Here is a 20260-nt window from a genome sequence, read left to right as displayed (position 1 = left end):
CAAACCGTCATTTTCTCCACAGCACCTATGTATACGCTTGGGAGATAACCACATGGATTTCCTGAGGACACTGAGATCAGACAGCCTTGCTCACCCACTCTCCACACTGTCGAGATGTGGGGGTAACTTCCTCCCTCCCCTCCTGCCTCAGAGAAGCATCTCCCTGCCCAGGGCTTACGAATGGCCTCCTAACGGCCTAACCCCTTTCCGGTCTTCGTCCCTCCAGCTCTTTCTGCATCATCTGGCCCTGCTTACTGCTGGTCCCTTTCTTCCTTGGTTACGGTTTTTTTTAGATTGGCTCACAGCCACCTAAAATAAAGACTACATTTCCCATCTTCGCTGTAGCCAGGTGTAGCCACATGACCAAGTTCTGGCCAATGGGCTATAAGTGAAAGTGGTTTGTGCCACCTCAGAACTGTCTTCAACAACGTGCCCGCTTCCTTCCTTCCTGTGCTGACGGTTTGCACCTGAACAGGTATCTTGAACCAGGAGGTGGCAAAAGGAACCTGGGTCCTTGACCCTCACGGACTAGCCCCGACTCCTTACTTCTGGACCTCGACCTTGTTTAAACCTGTTATTTGGGGTTTCCATCATATCCAGCCTTGGCTTTTAAGACACTGCCTTCTCCTGGTTACCCTCCTAGGCTTCTTCCCCTTGTGCCTCCTAACAGGAGGTCTATTCTCAACTTCTTCAATCTCTCTTGCTGTCCCCCTGCAATCGATTATTGTTTGTTAACCATCACCTCAACTTGGATGATTCATTAATCTGATTTTCTAACCTGTACATCTCTCTTGAACACTGCACCTATATTTCTAAGTGTTTACGGAGTATCTTTACCTGGATATTCTCCTGGTACCTGAATGCATCAAACTCATATTCAAAACTGAACTCAACATCTTCCCTCAAACACGTCCCCCCTTCAATCCCCTATTTCTGTTAGTTGCACAGTATCATCCCAATTAACCAGGCTTAGAACCTCAGGATTATCCTCAACCCCCCCATTCTTCCTCATTTCACTGTAAGGCCCTTCTCAACGCCTCCGCCATCCACACCCTCCTTCCTACCACTTCTGACCGGCCCCTAGTCTCGGCTCTAATTTCCTTTGAGAGATCCCTTGAAGCCTCTTGTCTCCCACCTGCAACCTAAGACTCCACAATCATTCGTCCATGGCTTCTTCCCTGTCACCTCACGCAAAAGCTCCTCCCACACGGCACTGTCTCTGGAATAAAGGCTGACACCCGAGATCCAATACTCTATGACCAGTTCTTTGTTCCGGCCGAACTGATTCTTACCCTTTTCCAAACACGTGCTCTATCGCCAGCCACCGTCTTTCTGCTGCTTGCGCCACCGCCTCTGCCTGGAATGCCTGCTCCTTCCTCCCACCTTCTGCCCATCAAGTGGGACTCTCGATTTGGGGGTTCAGCTCAAATGCCACCACTTTTATACAGCCATCCCTGACCTCTTACACTGACGTAATTGACCTCTCTTTTGAACTCTAAAATTACTTTTATACTACTTACGTGAATTTAACATATTCTGCCCTTTATGATGATTTTACATATGTCTCATGTATACAAATAAATGGCTGTCGCCAAATCTGGTGGAAGAAAATATAGTGTATACTTCACAAGGCTTGGACTTGTTTTATAATGGAAAGAAAGGTGAACTATTCCAACTCTGAGAGAGCAAGGCAGTTACACAGCGGGCTTTTGGCAGGAGCCAAAAAGGTAGAGGTGATGCAAGAAGGTGGGAGAAGAGGAAGCTGCTGAAAATAAGGCATCGTTATTAAACTGGCAAAGCACCAAACTGACTCCTTAGAACCTCCCAGGAAAAGCTAGCCTGGCCTCCCAGGTGAAGACAGTGCGCTGAACACAGGTATCTATCTAATCTTCTTCCTGAAGTCCAACGGAAGCACACCTGAGAATCCCAAGCCGGCAAAGGGAAAGCCAGGACTTACTACAGAATTCCCCAAGGCTCAGGGATCGGCAGCACTCTGGATGTGGGAGTGGAGGGAGAAGCGAAAATAAACTCCCTCCAGAGCATAAAGGTCTTTACTGTCGTGCACAAACCTCACACAGACCAAAACGCACAGCTCTCAGGAATATCGACTTACTGCACCTAAAGCGCCTCAGCAGCGTAGCCTTGTGCCGATGAGCCCACGTGTAAGGCCGTCTTCAGATGATCATCCATCACTGTCCCGAGCTGAGGGGACCTGAGCGCTATGAGTGGTGCTGCGGAAAAGCACCATGGAGAACAAAGACCTTCAGAACTCCTGGCTACTTTCCCATTTGCTATCAAGCTTGGAAAGCTGTCTCCTGTCTCTCTGAGCTGTAGTATGACCAGAATGTCCAGTTGGCAAAGAGTTATACCCTGAAGAGAAATAAATGACCAGGCTACAGGAAACAGGAAACACTGTTCTCAGTTACGCTAGCCCTCAACAATGATCTCGGAAGAACCCACATCTGAAACTATTTAAATAGGAGAGGAATACCTAGTTAGATAAAACTATCATAAAACCATCATAAGCCCACCTGGGCCTAATGCCTTTTTTGGGGGATGGGTCTTCTGCCTCAGGGATCATGATGGATCTTTCTACTTCTACCAGTTTTTGTCAGATCTACAAACAAAAGTGGCATTTCCGGGCGAGGCAATTCTTCACTGTGAAGGACTGTCCTGCACAGTTTAAGATGCTTAGCATTCCTGGTTACCAGGAATAAAATACCAGTAGGAGCCCCACCTCAATCAGTCACTGTGGTGGCCCAGCTACTCTCTTGGACAACCCAACCATGTAAAATTTATTTCTATAAATCTTATTGTTTTGTTTTGAAAAAAGTACTTTGAAAACTTACTGTACAGTGTTTAACTATACAGTAGTTAAACGTGTTGGCTTCTACACGCTCTTACATCAGTGCAAAACATTTACACAATATTTTTAAAATGTCTGAATTTGTGGTTATATATATCCTCTATATTATTCTAATATGTTGTTTTATCTCTCTCTTATGTCTGCCTCCTGCACACCCCCTGCTGGGGATCGAGCCTGCAACCTGGGCCTGTGCCCTGACCGGGAATCAAACTGCGATCTCCTGGATCCTAGGTCGATGCTCAGCCTCTGAGCCACGCCGGCCTGGCACTCTCTCTCCTTGATCAGAACTGTCAGATATCTTTTAAGAAATAAGCACATTTGCATTGTAATGATCCAGTCTATTGGTTTTTTTCCACTTCATTATTCTGCTTTTGTTTTTCCTTTAACTGAGGTGTACCATGCATACCATTAAGCATGTGAAGTATACGATCTGCTTTTATCTTATTAATTACTCTCTGCTACTTTCTCTTGGTTAAGGTTTAGTCTTTCTTGTTTTTTAACAAATACATTTAAGGGTATAAACTTTCCTCTGAGTATCATTTTGGCAAAATGTTATCAGTCTTTATATGAAGTGTTTCCCCAACCAATAGTTTCTAAGTAGGAAAAAAACAAACCATAGGCAACTCGTAGACAAAATATATAACACTAATCGACAAGATACTCAATTTCACTAATGATGCAAATACCAATTTCAAAAGACACTTTCCTTGCTTATGTTGAAACCCATCCAAGGAATCACGTGCTGGTGAAGGTCTGGGGGGAAAGTGCTCGCTCAACACTGAAGGGAGGTACTGCAGCTCCGCCAACAAGTGCAGACGTGCACCTACTCTGACCGGCCAATCCGCTTTCTACCAGTGTCTTGTAAGAAATAGTCTTATGCCCGGCCAGCCTGGCTCAGCGGTGGAGCACTGACCTAGGATCCAGGCGATCGGGGTTCGATTCCCGGTCAGGGCACATGCCCGGGTTGCAGGCTCGATGCCCAGTCACGGGCGTGCAGGAGGCAGCTGATCAATGGCTCTCTCATCATTAATGTTTCCATCTCTCTCCCTCTCCTCTCTCTGAAATCAATATATATTAAAAAAAAGAAAAAAAAGAAATACTCTTACAAGCACATAAGCATATGTGTACGGAACGTCCACAGCAGCATAACTCATGACAGAGAAATACTGGAGGCAACTGAAACATCCCCCAATGGAGAACAGAAAAATGAGTCATGAGATGTTATTTAACAACCATTAAAAAGAATAAGGTAGATTTTTAAGATCTAAGAAAAAACTGTAGCCATAATCTATAGATAAGGTAAAAAAGCACAAACATCCAAGTTAGCAAAACCATTTGTAAAATGATCCCATTTCAGGTTAAAAATAAACAACAATCTCACACAGTCCCTTTTGTGTAAAGGTGGCAAATGGCCTGGAGCACACACCGTGGTCGCCTCTGGCAACTGTGAGCAGCAGAGGGAGGAGAACCTGAGCATCTTATTTGTATTCACTTCTGTATTTGGTCAATGTTTTCCCCAGTGTGCTAATACAAATGTAATTTAAAATTTAATTTAAATTTTAAAATGTAATTTAAAAAAATCTGCCCTGGCCCATGTGGCTCGGTGGTTAGTGTCAGCCCTCACACCAAAGGGTTGCAAGTTCGATTCCCGGTCAAGGGCACATACCTGGGTTGCAGGTTTGATCCCCAGCCCGCCAGGCTCATGAGGGAGGCAACCAATCGATGTGTCTCTGTCACATCAATGTTTCTCTCTCTTTCTCTCCCTCTCTCTCTGCCTCCCTCCCTTCCTCCTCCCTCCCCTTTCTACTCTCTAAAAGTCAGTGGAAAAATATCCTCAGGTGAGGGTTAACAAAACAAAACAAAATAACAAAATAAAAATCTCCCATCCCACCCCTTACATTGTAATTTCTTGAACTATACAGTAAGGAGGTTTGAAAGCCCTGGTAGTCTCATTAACATGGCCTTTTGAAAACTGATAAATTAATTCATAAGAGCTTCCTAAGATCATGACATTAGTGGAAAATGATTTGCCTCCCTTTTACCAACCCTGGCGGGCATTCCTTCCAGGCTACTGAGAAGCTGGCAGAGTCTGATTTCATATTTAATGTCACAACTCCTTTGTCTGGAAGCTGTTTGAGTGATCCCAGCAGCCAGCCTGGAGGCAGGCACCCCCGCCCCCACCCTGTGGCTGTTAACTCCGCTGCCCGGGCCACCCACTCTCACTGTTAGCCAGCACTGCAGAGCTGGAAGAGGCACAGCACAGGAGGCCTAGAGGTGAGGCTGATGTTCTCCTTGGCAGTGAGCTCCCCCCTTAATTTGGAGCTTTTCATCTAGGGAAAGGAAATCCCTACCAAGGGCACCTGGCAGCCAAGCAGACTGGCCCCATCTATGAAGTTCACAGACTTTCCCTTTTTCTTCCTTCCAAAGGTTGGACCCACTATCCTGTTGGAGTTCCAGACCAAGCCTTTGAGAGAGAAAGAATTGGAACCCTCTTCCTCCATGGTGCTGATTCTTCCCTTGCCTAGAACTACTTTCAAACAGAGCATTAAATTAACTACTTGCTCTCTATTAATTTCAGTATGGCTTTATAATTAAATGATCAGCGAAGGCATCGGGGCTGGACTCCACTCTCTGTTTTAATTAAAAATCTACCACACGACTGGAAGACTCAATACATGAAGATATCAATTCTTCCCAAAGTGCTCTATAGATTCAACACAATCTCAAAAGACATTCCAGCAGGACTTTTTGTAGAAATCAACAAGTGGATTCTAACTTTTTGAATGGAAAGATCCAGGAACTAGAATATCTAAAATAATTTTGAGAAAGAACAAAATGGCAAAAAATCTCCACCCACACCTCACACCATATACAAAAATTAACTCAGAATGAATCATAGACCTAAATGTAATACCTAAAGCTATAAAATTTCTAGAAAAATATTTGTTACCTTATCCATTTAAAAAAGATTAAAATTATTAAACTGCATCAAAATTAAGAAACCCTGCTCTTCAAAAGACACTGCTCAGGGAATAAAAAGATAAATCAGCCTTGGTCAGTGTGCCTTAGTGGTTGGAGCATTGGCCCACACACTGAAGGGTCGTGGGTTCGATTCCCGGTCAAGGGCACATACCAGGGTTGCACTTTGATCCCCGGCTCTGGTCGGGCCACATGCAGGAGGCAACCAATCCATGGGTCTCTCTCACAGTGATGTTTCTCTCTCTCCCCCCCCAACTTCCCTCCCTCCTTCCCTCCCTCCCTCTCTCGCTTAAAAAAAAAATCAATGGAAAAAATATCCTTGGGTGACGACTAAAAAAAAAGATAAATCACAGACCAGGAGAAAATCATAGAACTGATAAAGGACTTTTGTCCAAAACATATATAAAGAGCACTTACAACTCAAACAACCCAAGTTTTTAAAATGAGCGAAAGATATAAACAGACACTTTTTTAGGTATAAGGATGGTAAATAATTACATTAATACTCAAAGTCATTGGTCTTTAGGGCAACGCAAATTAAATTCACAATGAAATACCACAATACACCTATTGGAATGGTTAATTTTAAAACCTGACAATATTAAGCACCAGGGAGGATACATAACATCTGCTGATGGGAATGCAAAATGGTACAACCACTCTGGAAATGGTTTGACAATTTCTTATAAACTTAAACATATATTTACCTAGGACCCAGTCATCCCATTGCTACTGGTTACCCAAGAGAAATAAAACCTATGTTAACACAAAAATCTGTATGCAAATGTTCATAATAGCTTTCTTTGTAATTTCCCCAAACTGTAAATGAAGCAAATGTCTCTCAACTAGAGACTGGATAAACTGTGGTACATCCATACAAAGGAATACTACTCAGCAATGAAAAGGCACAAATTACTGACATATGCAACAACATGGATGAGTGCTGCTAAGTGAAAGGGACCACACTCAAAGGGTTCATACTGTGTGACTCCACTGAGTAACATTCTAGAAAAGGCAAAATTATTGGGACAGACATCAGAGCAGTGACTGCCAGGCGTAAGAAAACGGTGCAGGAGTGACTACAAAGGGGCACAGAGAATTTTTTTGCTGTGATGAAGCTGTTCTTTATCTTGATTATGTTAGCAGTTATATGACTATATTTGTCAAAACTTATAGAACTATACAAGAAAGGGTGAATTTTACTGTATCTAAATGATAATCTTTTTTTTAAAAAAAAGCTCCAAATGGAAACCAGAAACAAAACAAAGCAAAATTTAAAAGCCCACAAAGTTCCTGCATACCAGAGAGAAACCTTTTAAAGAGGACCTTTAAAGTTAAGATTCACAAGGTCATCCACATAGGCACACACTCTCTTTGCCTCCCTGACCTTCTGACAGGTCTCACAAAGGGTGGTTCAAAAGAAACCCTCGCATCACCCACTTACCTGAACCATGGGCTGTCTTAGGAATGGAAGGAGGCACAGAAAACATCCTTGAAGGGCCTCGTCCCTGCAAGCTACAGGGAGTAGAGGAGAGGCCACAGAGGTCCCTCACACTGCGGCAGAAAGTGCCCTGCCCTTCCTGTTCTTCCTCGGGAGGTCACAGGACCTCTGTCCGCAGGGCGCACTCACCTCTGTGGTGACTGCATTTACAGGCGTGGCTGGATCCTGTCCCACAGCGCTCACTCCCTCACAGAGCAAGCTGAATTTGCAGCGGCAATGAAAGTAGGCCAAGGCGACAGAGCACTCTAGTTACCTGGTGGCAGCCAATCACTGCCCCTCCCCAGGAGCGCCTCACTCTGAGGTCAGTACTCAAAGCAGAGTCTGTACCATCAGCCTGGACCCAAAGGGACTGACTTGTGGGCTCGTTTTCCTGCAGCGTTAACTTGAGGGTTTATGGCTTGAGACCCCAAATCCATCTCTGCCACAACACTGGCAGCCTCTCCATCTCTGTGCACACCCGGCCTGACCTAACCTTTCCCTTGCTTATGTGTAGAAAGGTGGCAAGAGAATCCAACCCGAGAACGAAAGGCCACCAGGCTGCCAGGAACACCATCATCTCCTTCCACCCAGCATCACAAACTGTACAGATGCTTTCAGAGCTGTTTCTGCCGGGGGGGGGGGTTTGTACCTTTTGTCTTTCCGTCCACTGCAGCCAGCTTCTTTGTTTCTGCTGTTAACAACAGCTCGTAAGGATGCTCCTCCTCCTCCTCCCTGGCTGAGATCCCCTGAACCCGGCCTCTCACGCAGACCTAAGAGGGAAAATGAGACAGGCCAGTCAGCCAGGACACGTGAACAGGGAAACTGAGGCAGACGGCTGAATGAACTGGAGAGCAATTTACAGCTAGGTGCAGGTCACCTCCTTAGAGATAACATCTAGGCCTCAGCTGTGTTTTGGCTCCAGGCCCAGGAAAGCAGCAAAACCAGGTGGGTGACACCAGGACCAGCACCAGGACTAATGACTCCTTGCCTCGGCACTGACCAATCAGTGGAGACCACAACCCTGAAAGGGCACACCTAAAAAACTGATGAATGTTCTGCTGAAACCCACCTTGAGACCTCCCCTAAGAATTCCACCTGGAAGAAAGAGATAAAAGCCTAAAGACAAAGGACCCAGTATGTTTTCCCTGTGCCCAGAGCTCGCCTGCACCTTTTTCCTCCCCCACAGGCTTGCATCTCCTAAACTCTAAGGGACCCCGCAAGGCTTGCAACCAGGGCAGCAATGGGCAGTGGCAGCTCGGCCCCGGCAAACCCGCTGAACCTGTCCCCAAGGCCCCCTTTTCTCTGACTTTTTTCTTTTCTTTTTTTAAAAAAATATATCTTTATTGATTTCAGAGAGAGGAAGGGAGAGGGAGAGAAAGAGAGAAACATCAATGATGAGAGAGAATCACTGATCAGCTGCCGCCTGCACGCCCCCCACTGGGGATCGAGCCCACAATCTGGGCATGTGCCCTGACTGGGAATTGAACCTCGATCTCCTGGATCATAGGTCGACGCTCAACCGCTGAGCCACGCCCGGCCAGGCTTCTCTGACTCCTTAATGAGCCAAAGCAGCCCAGCCTAGGCTCATTTCCCCAGATCTTTCTGGATGTCACTGTCCCCAGGTTTAATAAACATCCTCCAAAATTCACCTGGGCTCGTGCTGTGAAATTCTTCCTGCACGAAGTCAAAAACCCACACACTACCCGCTGGCCCTGGGCAGACCCGCTCAGGGCCAGGTCCCCTTTCCAGCAACAAAAACACCACAGGACTTTTCATGCAAGTGGCTATAACCCAAAAGGGTTACGTTGGACAAGTCTGAGACTACTGGTTCCTTTGTCACCTGAGAGGGGGGGAGGAAGGGAAGAGAAGGAAATAATGCAAGTGCCCCCGGGATCACAACTGCCTCCGTGGACATGCACCGGGCCCCACGTGGCAATGGCTCTGATTAAAGAGCTCCCTTTTCCTTACCTTATTTTACCCTTCAAAAAGGGTAAAACAAAATCCAAGGTCTCCCTCCCCTTGCCTCTCCCATCGCCACCGTGTCCTGCATGATCTCTTTTCTGTAGATATGCCACCCTGCAGCGGAGCGGTGCACAAAGGCGTCCTACTCCGCGTCTCTCTCCTGATACGCACGAGGCCCACCCAGGCTGGAGGACCGACAGGCACTAGAAACGAAGTGCTCGGTGAGTTCTCTATTTCTGTGAGCCTTTCTTCACAGGCTCTGGGGTGCTAAGGAAGGATTTCCCAAAGCCCGCTCCTACCACATTTATGACAATACATTTTAAGTTAATTCCACCCCCTTGTTCTGAACGCAGTCGAGTGGCGAGGCAGTATGCACTTCAGTACAGAAAAGGCAGCTCTGTCGGCTGAGAAAGCCCTGGCCCAGGCAGCCAGGGGTCTCTGACGAAGGAACTGGCTCAAAGCTGGCTCCTACACCTGCCAACTAATTGGGTCAGCCAAGGGCCTGGTGGCCACAGTTGTGGAGCCAGAGCAGCTGAGCTCGAACCAAGCCACAAACACCAGGATTAGTGCTACGGCCACCCCGAGAGAGAGAAGGGAGACCCTTGCGTCAGAGGGTAATTCTGGCTCATCTGTCCTAAGAATAAAACTGTTTCACAGGCAAAGTAAGAACAATCACACACCAGCTATTAGGAGAGCAAACCAAAGCACAAAGTCTCCTGAGCAAGCAGTTTCTCTTGGACGAGTATATATTGTGAATGAGGGTGCATTCCCAGTCCACCTTACACACGGCTCCTTACGAACGGGATTCTTTGGCCCACACAGAAACCTCCTCCTTCACTGACCTGTCACACAGCTCACTGACACAAATCGGGTTGTGATTCATCACAGGTTTGCTTCTTGGAGGCACAGCTCACCCAGAGCAGACAGCAAGGATACTCGAAGCCTCAGATGAAACGAGAGCCTGCGCTCCAGTTTGTTAACAAGGCTGCCACTCCAAAGGCTGAATGAGAGCCTCCGTCCAAAATTCTGCGCATCCCAGCAGGAACCTCCACTTACTGGAAGCCGCCTGGGAGCTAAAAGCTATTTCATTACAACGAGCCATTTGCCCGTATTACTTATTCCTTTGCCTCTTCCTAGGAACACAATTAAGGGAACAAAGAGGGGCCATTAAGCAGTTCATTCAGCGTCAACTTAATACCACAGGCTTTGCAGACAGGAACCTGCGTCCTGCAGGTTTACACACCCAAGGCTTTCACCTAGGCAGAGCCCTGGAAGCCTGATTCAGCCTGTCCTGCCACAGCAAGGGCTCTCGTGTAGCCCCGGGCACGCCTCTGAGAGGGCCGACAGCTTGGACGCCAGGCCCATCACAGCCTTCCTTCCCGCAGGACCGGACTGCTGACTTCCACCTGGAAATCAGACCTGAGTTCACTCCGCGCCTGGCTTTGTGCACGACACCTGGGGACAGAGAATCAGCAAATGTCAGAGCTGGAAGGGGCCCAAACCGTTAAGTCTCAGCTAGAGAGTACCTAGTTCCAGCTCTTTCATTCTGCAGATGACAAAACCCAGTTCCCAGAGAGGTCTAGGGACTGGCCAAGGTTCCACAGAGAGCTCCCAGCAGAGCCAGGGCCATAAAATTCATTTCCTGATTCTGGACCAAGCTGGCCTCACTTTTTTCTTTTCTGGGAGGTACAATTTCTCCATCCAATTTAGAACTCTTTCCCTCCAGACATCTGAGAGTCCCCCACTCATACCCAGACAACTCTCAGGGTGATATTTTTGCTTCGTCCTGACCTCTGCCAGCTATGGGATTAAAATCTCACAATAAAGCAATAAACTGCTTTACTTTGAGCTTCCTAGCTCCCACTCGGGAAGCCCTGTGTCAGAGTGAATGCGGCAATAACAGATTTTCAACCCAAAGGATTCTGCTCTTTACAAAATTACTAATCTTTTTTCCCTTCTTCCAGGGCTGGCAATAAATCAAAGTCCGTCCCCCCCCATTCTCCACTATATGGAAAGCAACATTTTTGCTGCAGAGAAAAGCTACTACCACCAAACTGTGACAATGGAATGGCCAGTTGGGGTGTGGGCAGCTTTCTGGGAAGAGATACCACAGCAGCTGCAACTTCCCATGAACATTTGGCACATCTGAGCACAGGATGGTGCACGGTCAGCCGGGTGCAGCTGGAAGCCCACCTGGTGGGGCAAAAACATCTACACAGCCTGTGTGCATACACACGTGTACGTGTTTAAATGACCAGTTTCATGATCTGCTCATTGCTCTGATAAGCTCTCCTGGAGCCAGGTATACTCAGCTTCCTTAAAGGCTTCCACAGGTCACCTGACAATGACAAGCCTCAGGAACAGGACACAAACACTGGAGTAGACTGCTGGCCAAATACAAAAGTCTAAACTTGGATGAAGTCACTGCCTCCTAGGAGATAAGGTTTAGGGTAGTAAAGCTTTGAGTATAAGAAATAAAATGGTGAAGACTAGAGTAAAACAACAAAAAAAGTCCACTTTTGGGGAAGACACTCATTCAGACCACAGCAAGCAGAACCTGCCTTGATGATTAAAAGGCCAATGACCCAGACCGTATCATCTCTATGTTCATGCACTTATAACCATCACTGAGCAAGCAATGCCAGGGTTCTCACGGTCTTCCGAACACTGACTCTGGTGGTCCAGCTGACCCAACATTCCAGGCTATTCCGAAGCAAGCCCTAGAAGACATCTCTCCGACAGAGTCTCCCATCCAGGAGGGCAATGTGGAGATTTCTCCCCCACCTCTTGACACTGTATTATCACCAAACTGTCTGCTCTACAAAGTCTTGGGGGAAAAGGAAGTGATTATCCGACACTTCTTTAAGAGCCTTGCTTGCCCTTATCCTTGGGCATTAAGAATTTTAATTCAAGTCCCTGTTAAAAAGGCAGCATAAGACATTTACAGAGACCCCATCCCCAGCTGAACATGCTCCATATTACCAGGTTTCTTCTTGTAGAAAGGGAGGGATGAGGCAAACCTCTACATGAGAACATGCAGGGACTGGCTGCACGTACCTGCATCTGCTCCAATGTACTATCACCCTAGAGGCTACAACGACAGAGACCCCTTAAGCTGAGACACGATAATTAGCATTTTGTAATTAAGGGATAGAAAGAAATAAGGACAGAGTTTGTATGTAGTATAGAAATCGTCTCCTATCTCCTACAATGACTTACATTCTTAAAAGGGATTCCTTGCATTTATATGTTTTGTGAAACTAAAGCCATCCTTCTAGTTCTATACATTTATATTAAACAAAAGAACTCATTTCCCTGGATGGTCCATGCTGATACTGTGAAAAAAATTAACACCTACTTCTAGGGATAACGGAATGAGACTTCTTTGACTAGTTTATATTAGCTGATTTTTAAATTAAAGAAAACTAAGGCACTGAATAAACCACAAAATAAACTATTGAAATTATGTAATATTTTAAATAAATACTCAATAAATTCTCTAAATGGTAGGAAAAGTTAAAGGAGCATCTGGAAAATGAAAGCTCAAGGAAAATACAATCTTCTTCATAAGCCTAAGTGAGAAGATTGAACTATTTGCCTCATGATAACATTTCTTTTTTAAAAAGTGACTATTCTTTTAAAATGACCTTCTTTGACTCCCTTCACCTCCCACCCCCACTTCCCTCCTTGGTCACATTCTGTCACATTCTCCATGCTGGTCCTCGTGCAGACTCATGTGAAATGAAGAAGGAAAATGCAAAAACAGAAATAAGCTGTTTGGGGCAAACCAGCAAAGCCTATTCATGCGATGCAGTCCGAGGAACGGTGACTAGAGTACTCTAGATTTTGTATCAAAAGACAGCCCAGGTGCAAAAGCAAAAAGTGTGACCGGTGAGCGCATCTGCGCCAGGACAACATGTGTGCTCGCTCTGCTCAGGGCAGGGAGGGCAGTGGCCGGCCTGTCCGCTAGGGAGCGCCATTAACATTCTGTGCTTAGGACTTCTGAGTAAATCTGAAAGGCCTTGTTCCAGATTACTGAGACACACAATCCAAATGTATTAATCCAGAGAGGTGAAGAGAAAGGAGAAGCGAAGTTGTCCCGAAGGACACACGGATGCACTTTCCAGCAAATCACACTTCAGCAATGGGAACAGGCCCTGACCCTGTACCTCGGGGGCGGGCAGGGGAAAATGCTTCTGGTCCATGCGGTCTTCCTCCTCGTCATCGGGCGGGGGCTTTGCTGGAGGCGGTGGCCGTTCCCTCTGCAGACGAGAAAAGAAGTAGTTCACTGCCTCTTTTTTTAAGTATCTAACTTTTTGGTTTATTCTTACCTTAGCCCTTGGAAATGAAAAGAAGAATGCAAAGCCCTCTCCTGCAAGACCAAAGTCAAGGTCTAGAATCTGTACAGATAAAACGCGGCACACAAACACACTTCAAGTCACATGCGCTTAGCTTTTTGGTGTTTATAGTGGAGATGATAAACCCCTCTTTCCTGTCCTTGACCACAGTGAGAAATATCAGCACCGGAAACACAGATCTGCCCGGTCGGAACACATCCATCATAAGACTGACGCATGAAACACTAGGAAAATCTAAGCTGGCTTCCAGTAAAAGGAGTCCAAAGAATCAGCTTGTCAAAGAGCTCCAACAAACCAAAGTGCTTAAGGAAGTAATGAGGAAAGTACCAAGGACAGAAGCATCCACTCCTGCTCACACTTGGATGCCATCCCCATTTCTCAGCAGAAGCTCAAACTGGTCTGAGCCTCACCACCCCCTCTCCAAAGATTACCATTGCATATCATTAGCATATGAAAACCCTATCTCACCGCAGTCCATTTAAAGAAATAACACTAGTCAGTTCCCCATCCTAGAGTGGGGCTGGCAAGCCTTTTCTTAAAGGGCCATAGAGTAAATATTTTAGGCGTTGCAGTCAGCGCTGCCACTGTGGTAAAAAAGTAGCCACAGAAAATAGGCAAACCAGTGAGCGTGGCTGTGCTCCTGTTAAACTTTATTCGCAAACAGAGGAAGCTGTTTGTGGACCTAGTTTGCCAGCCCTGCCCTGGAGCAACACTCACTGGAGAGAGGTTAGTGACATCACAGGCAGACACTTTCAGAAACGCACGGAGTGGTCTCTGATGAAAGAACAATAAAGAGCGGTTTGTCACTGTGCCCACAGCACTTTCAACGTCGTTTCTATTCCAAAGCCTGATCATCAGTGTTCTATGGGGAAGGCAGTGGTAACGTGATCAGGAACTGGCCTGCAGGTTAGTTAGTTCACTGTGCTGCTAGAACAGGAGTATTTAAGTCATGTCAGTGTTGAGTCTGGGAGAGCCTGGGAGAGATCTGCGAGGAAAGATGGTTTTCATGTCTCAGGAGCCGCCAGGATTGGTCAGCATTTGGCACCCAGCTCTCTGTTAAAACATGCTTCACTGCTAGGTATTACATCTCAACAAGTCAGCCATTTTCAGTCCCTGGAACCAGATGGCACTCAATGGCAACAACTTCGACAGAGGTTTGTACATTCAAACCAAACAAAGCAATTTAGATGAGATTTCCACTGTCTCATTTCCCCACCCTTCTTTGCCCTAGAGGTGCCACCTCGTAAAGGGAGATAGAAAAAGCAGCAGGCTCATAATCTACACCAGTTACCCAACCCTGGAACACAAACAGCCAAGGAAAAACAAGAAGAAACACAACAAAGGCCCTCCTGGAGGGCTTGGCATCTGAAGGAGCCTGTGCAGAAGCGAGCACCAGGGACACAGGCAGGAAAGAGAAGCGTGGTCCTCTTTTCTCTAATGTCAAAGCTTGGCCTGGGGCCTGGAAGTACAGAGCTGATTTATACACACCATCCGCGGTGTTTACAAGACGTAGAACAGTCTGGCAGCCACAGTTAATTACCAAGGGCCAAGGAGGTGGCACAGCCACAACATACTCAAATGAAAATGGCAGAGCACACACACAAAGTGCGTCAGTTTCTACTTAGAAGGACCAAAGGAGGCTGGATTTCCAGAGGAAGATGGAACAAAGAGACTAAATGAGTGGCCAAGCCCCACAGGAACTCGGTTATGCCAAGCTTCCTGCAGGAACCCTGTGCTCTTCTTGCCAGGCCTCCAGCTCCCTCTAATGGGCATCACATGTAAGTACCACTGAAAACAAAGCCTTCCTCCAAGGTGGATTTGCTTAATTTGTTTGTTCCTAACAGTGAAAAGAAGTAGAAAAAAACTAGTTCTGTCTACAGAGCCACTATGCTCGAGGAGCTCAGCACGGGCACTTGCTTCACCACATTCCTTGAACACACCCTCTCTGGTGGGCTACCACAAGACTAGCCGGACTTTTCAAACTCCACTCAGAGCTGTGGGGTCTGTGCCAGGACAGGGCAAGGAGCCTAACACAAAAGAATACCAAGCAGCATCAGGCCACACCCAAGGCACACCTGAGAAGCCCAAGCATCACCTGGCAGCATCACCTGGCAGCACCATCTAGCAGCATCACCTGGCAACATCACCTAATAGCATCATCTGGAAGCACCACCTGGCAGCATCACCTGGCAGCACCACCTGGCAGTACCAGCTGGCAACAGCACCTGGCAACATCACCTAGCAGCACCATCTGGCAACATCACCTTGCAGCACCACCCAGTAGCATCACCTAGCACACCACCTAGTAGCATCACCTAGCAACATCACCCAGCAGCACCTAGCAGCAGCATCTAGCAGCACCACCTAGTAGCATCACCTAGCAGCCAAAGGGCCATCCAAATGGTCACCAGCAGATCCAGCCCAAGGGAAAGCCAGCCTCTCCAACAGGAAGAAATAATACACACGTGGAAATACGCCTCGAGGTGGGATTACACTGGGATCCCATTAGAACAATGCCAGTTTAGTAAACGCCCGGGCTCAAAACCTTAAATTACTGTGTCGACAATACAGGAAGGTCCATGGGAACCGAGTCAGCTCAGGTTCGCAGTAAAACCCCAGGAGAAAATGGGGTAAGGCGGCTGGAGAACAGTATCTGAGGCAGAAGCAGAAGCACTCATCAGACAAAGCAGCAGTGAGACAGGAAGAGGGGCCTGAGAAGGAAAAATTCAGGACTGTCCTCATGCTATTACTTCAATGGCTAGAGGGGTTATTTCTGGGAAAACAGAAATGCCACACACTACATGCGCTGTGGGACTGAACCTTGCCGCAGCCCTGCTGATACGGAAATCCACCAGCTCGCACGGTAATTCTGAGGGTGTGGGAGGTGCGCGGGAATGCGGGTGGACAGGAACTCATTTCCACAAGCTCTTCCGCCGCCGGGACTGCTCTCAGAGAAAACACGGACCCAAACACAGAGCAGCATTAAGGCCAAATAGAAACGAAACACTGTAAGGTGCTCTAAGGCCAAGGAGTAATAAAAAGATGCAAACAGGTTACACTGAAATTGGAAAAACCAAAATTCTACCTCAATGCGGCCTGTGCAGTTTAAGTGCACTGAGCAAGAAATGCCTCACAGAGCCCAGAACAGGCCTCTGTGCGAGCTGGCACAAGAGGCACCCCTCTCCCCAGGACTCCAAGAGCCCAGGATGCTGAAGCCCCAGCCACGTACCGGCCTTACTCCAGCAGCTTTCATGCTCGCAGCCTCGGCCTCCTTGCTCACAGAGTCCCGGTCAGATGATCGCCCACTGGCCATGCTGTCCAGCGAGTGGCAGGAGACAGCATTGTATAGCGCCTCGTAGGGCCCCTCCTCTTCAGCATTTGTGTCAAAATCGATGACCAGTTCAGTCACTGCTTTCTCCACGTCACCTGGGGAGGAGGGCAGAGGGCAGGACGGTCAACAAAAGAGCAGAGTCTGGGATTTGCAAGCTCCACGGCAACCTGGAGCCTGTGCAATGCCTGAACTGGCAAACGCTGGTCCAGAGCAGGACAACGAATGAGGGCCTGCTCACGAGCAGAAATAAATAGGCTTCACTGCTCTTCACACCTGAGGAGTGGAGGGATTTTCCTCTACTCAATATGGAAAACCCAGGGATCTCTGGGTTGCTTGCAAAGAGTCAAAACTAACTGTAAAACCACTGAACGCTAAGAGCTGAGGGAACTACTAACTCCGTTCCCAGTAGATTAGAGTCAGAAAAAAAGTGACGGGGAGGAAGGTGCGGACTCCACGGGAAGGCAGACTGAGAGCCTTTAACCCTGTATCCCTGCGCTCCTGAAAAACCCCTTCCCTGCTCAGTGTCTGGCTGTGTTCCGTTTAGCTTTCTTTATTGTGATTTGTGTCTGGGGAAGGTGTCACTCAGTATTTTGTCTTTCTTTTTTAAAATTTTTTTTTTATATCTTTATTGATTTCAGAGAGAGGAAGGGAGGGGGAGAGAGAGAGACAGAAACATCAATGATGAGAGAGTCACTGATCGAGCCCACAACCCAGGCATGTGCCCTGACCAGGAATCGAACCCTGATCGCCTGGATCCTAGGTCGATGCTCAATCTCTGAGCTATGCTTGGCCGTGCCCGGTATTTTGTCTTTCTCACTCATCATACCAAGGACCCAAAAGGCTGACCAGTAAATCTGAAAAGGTGGATCCTGGCAGTAATGGAGCACCTAGACCACATCTATTGGCCAGGTGATGCATCACCCAGATCTGCACATATACACCTATCAACCACATGACGCTCATTAAACACTTACTATGCTTGCCCAGCCGGTGTGGCTCAGTGGTTGAGCGTCGACCTATGAACCAGGAGGTCAGGGTTTGATTCCTGGTCAGGGCACGTGCCGGGTTTTGGGCTCAATCACCAGTAGGGGGCGCATAGGAGGCAGCCAATCAATGACTCTCTCATCATTGATGTTTCTCTCTCTCTCCCTCTCCCTTCCTCTCTCTGAAATAAAAAACAAACAACATTTACTATGCTCACGAGCCAACTATGCTCAAGACACTAGAGTGTGAGTTAGAAAAAGGTTCCACTGAGATTTGAATTCATCTTGAGATTATCCTGCCTGCTACACATCCTGACCTTACGGAGCAACTGGGGAAGCAGAGAGTGAAATAAAGTAGGAAAGATGGTTTCTGCTGCCAAAGGCCTACGTGGTGTCCAGCACAGCTTCATACAGTCGGGAAAAAAGGACTGTGAATACGCACTTAAGTCCTCCTAACTCCCTGAAATTATTACTTAAATAAAGATTTTCCATTCTGCCAAAGAATGTCCAACTCTTCAAGCTGAGAGCCCCTCCAAAGCAAAGCCGCCTTACCCTGAGACTTCTGGGATATGGCGTCCACACTGGAGATGAGAGGAGGCTGGGGTGTGGGAGTTTTATCCACCTCTTTTGCACTTCTTTTTCCGGTCATGTGATCTACATGGAAAGACAACAACAAAAAGCTGCACCATATACAAACGCCTTGGTCTGGCCAGCGTGTCCTTGGTGCCCCTGAAGGGGAGGTGGACTGATACCTTCAATAAGTGCTGCTATCTGCTGGCTCTTCTGCGAAGGCAGTTCCCGGACAGTGTCTAGGGCAGTCAGTCCACGGTTATCTTTTATGTTGACATCAATTCCTAGAAAGGCAACCAGGTGGACCAGTGGGGTGAGCATTTTCAAGTCAGCCTCAAAGAGGGTCAAATTCCAGGACACCTAATGCTCCCAGCCTCACATCCAACATTTTTCATCCAAAGCATTTAATCCAGCTGTTCATGAACAATTCGCACACTTGCAATCAATCAGTAGAGACATACATACATTGGGTTCAATAGCAGCCAGCAAAGTCCCCTCTGGGGAGGCCAGGAAGAGTCCCAGCCTGGCATGCGTGCAGACAAGAGCACTGCCGACCTCACCTGCGGCCAGCAGGATGTGCACCACATCGGTCTTGCCAAACAAAGCGGCCTCATGCAAAGCACTGCCCTTCTCCGTCTGGAAAGCAAACAAGAGCGCAGAGCGGGTGTCATCAGAACAGTGGCCTGGGTTTCGCGTGGCCACACACGACAAACGGGACAGAGACAAGAAGGGACAGGAAAATAAATAAACCACACAGCCCTCTGTCATTATCTTTCCCATTTTTCTTGTCTAGATTCCAAAACCACGAGTGTGGCCTGTCTGTCATGGGTGTTTGCTGTGCCATCAGCAGGCCACACACGACTAAGTTACCCTTGGAGTCACCGATGGGTAAGACTCCTCAAAACTCCACCTTCCTGGGTGGACGGAGTAATGAGTGTGGCTTGGTCAGTGCGAAGCCTGAGGAATAGTCACTCGCCTGAACGGAGAAAGCAAACCACCAAGGGAAATGCTGTCTCCTGTTGGCAAAATCAAGCTGATGGGGCTTTGGCGGTGCTAAATGGTGGCCGTGAGGACACGGGTACAGGAAGATAATGAAACGTTTCTAATTTCCAGAGCTTATCTATGATCACATCTTTTCAGGGAATAATAACTACATATTATCCCTGAAAAGAAACAAAAAATAACATACTCACTGGGGAGTTTATTGGTCTCTTAAGCCTCCCAGTAAAATGAGCCAACAAATGGAAGCGTCTGACACGCGGTGTGAATGTGCTCAGTAAGAGACAGCCCAGCAGCACGCACTGTGCCTTTTCCGAAACGACTAAGTCACTGAGCCCAGGATATCTACTGGCCGCTACCTGGTAGTTGCTGTCCATGCCTGCGTCCAGGAGCACCTGGACCACGGCCCTGTGGCCATTCCTGGCCGCCAGGTGCAGAGGCGTGTGCTTCTTAGTGTTGCAGCTCAAGAGGTTGGGGTGCGCATTGAGCAGCATCTTCACCACCTCCAGCCTCCCATACAGCGCAGCCAGGTCCAGAGGGGTCTCGAACTTGTTGTTGCGCATCGTGGGGTCTGTGAGCTCCTCTAAGAGGACCTTCACCACCTCCGTGTGGCCATACTGTGCCGCGCAATGCAGGGCCGTCTCGTTGTCATTGTTCTAAAGAGTTAACAAGCAGATCACATCAGGAAGGTGACTGGCAGGCAGGCCTACAACTGGGACAATCACACATAAA

General features: G+C 47.5%; 1 protein-coding gene across 3 annotated transcripts in view; it reads right to left on the bottom strand.

Annotated features, from left to right (window-relative positions):
• ANKS1A (ankyrin repeat and sterile alpha motif domain containing 1A) overlaps nt 1–20260 on the bottom strand; it is a 176734-nt gene that overhangs the window by 76974 nt on the left and 79500 nt on the right. For all 3 annotated transcript variants that reach the window (XM_016223704.2, XM_016223708.2, XM_016223706.2), the window contains 7 exons: nt 19888–20184; nt 19090–19165; nt 18712–18813; nt 18512–18613; nt 16875–17071; nt 13457–13549; nt 7975–8095 (listed from right to left, as the gene is read on the bottom strand). In XM_016223704.2, coding sequence (XP_016079190.2) covers nt 7975–8095; nt 13457–13549; nt 16875–17071; nt 18512–18613; nt 18712–18813; nt 19090–19165; nt 19888–20184 — 988 coding nt within the window. The remainder of the gene's footprint in view (nt 1–7974; nt 8096–13456; nt 13550–16874; nt 17072–18511; nt 18614–18711; nt 18814–19089; nt 19166–19887; nt 20185–20260) is intronic.

This window comes from Miniopterus natalensis, chromosome 5, assembly GCF_054644295.1.
Source record: "Miniopterus natalensis isolate mMinNat1 chromosome 5, mMinNat1.hap1, whole genome shotgun sequence".
NCBI classification, from domain to species: Eukaryota; Metazoa; Chordata; class Mammalia; order Chiroptera; family Miniopteridae; genus Miniopterus; species Miniopterus natalensis.
Note: the sequence above shows the minus strand (reverse complement) of the source record. Positions and strands in the feature narration are given on the sequence as shown.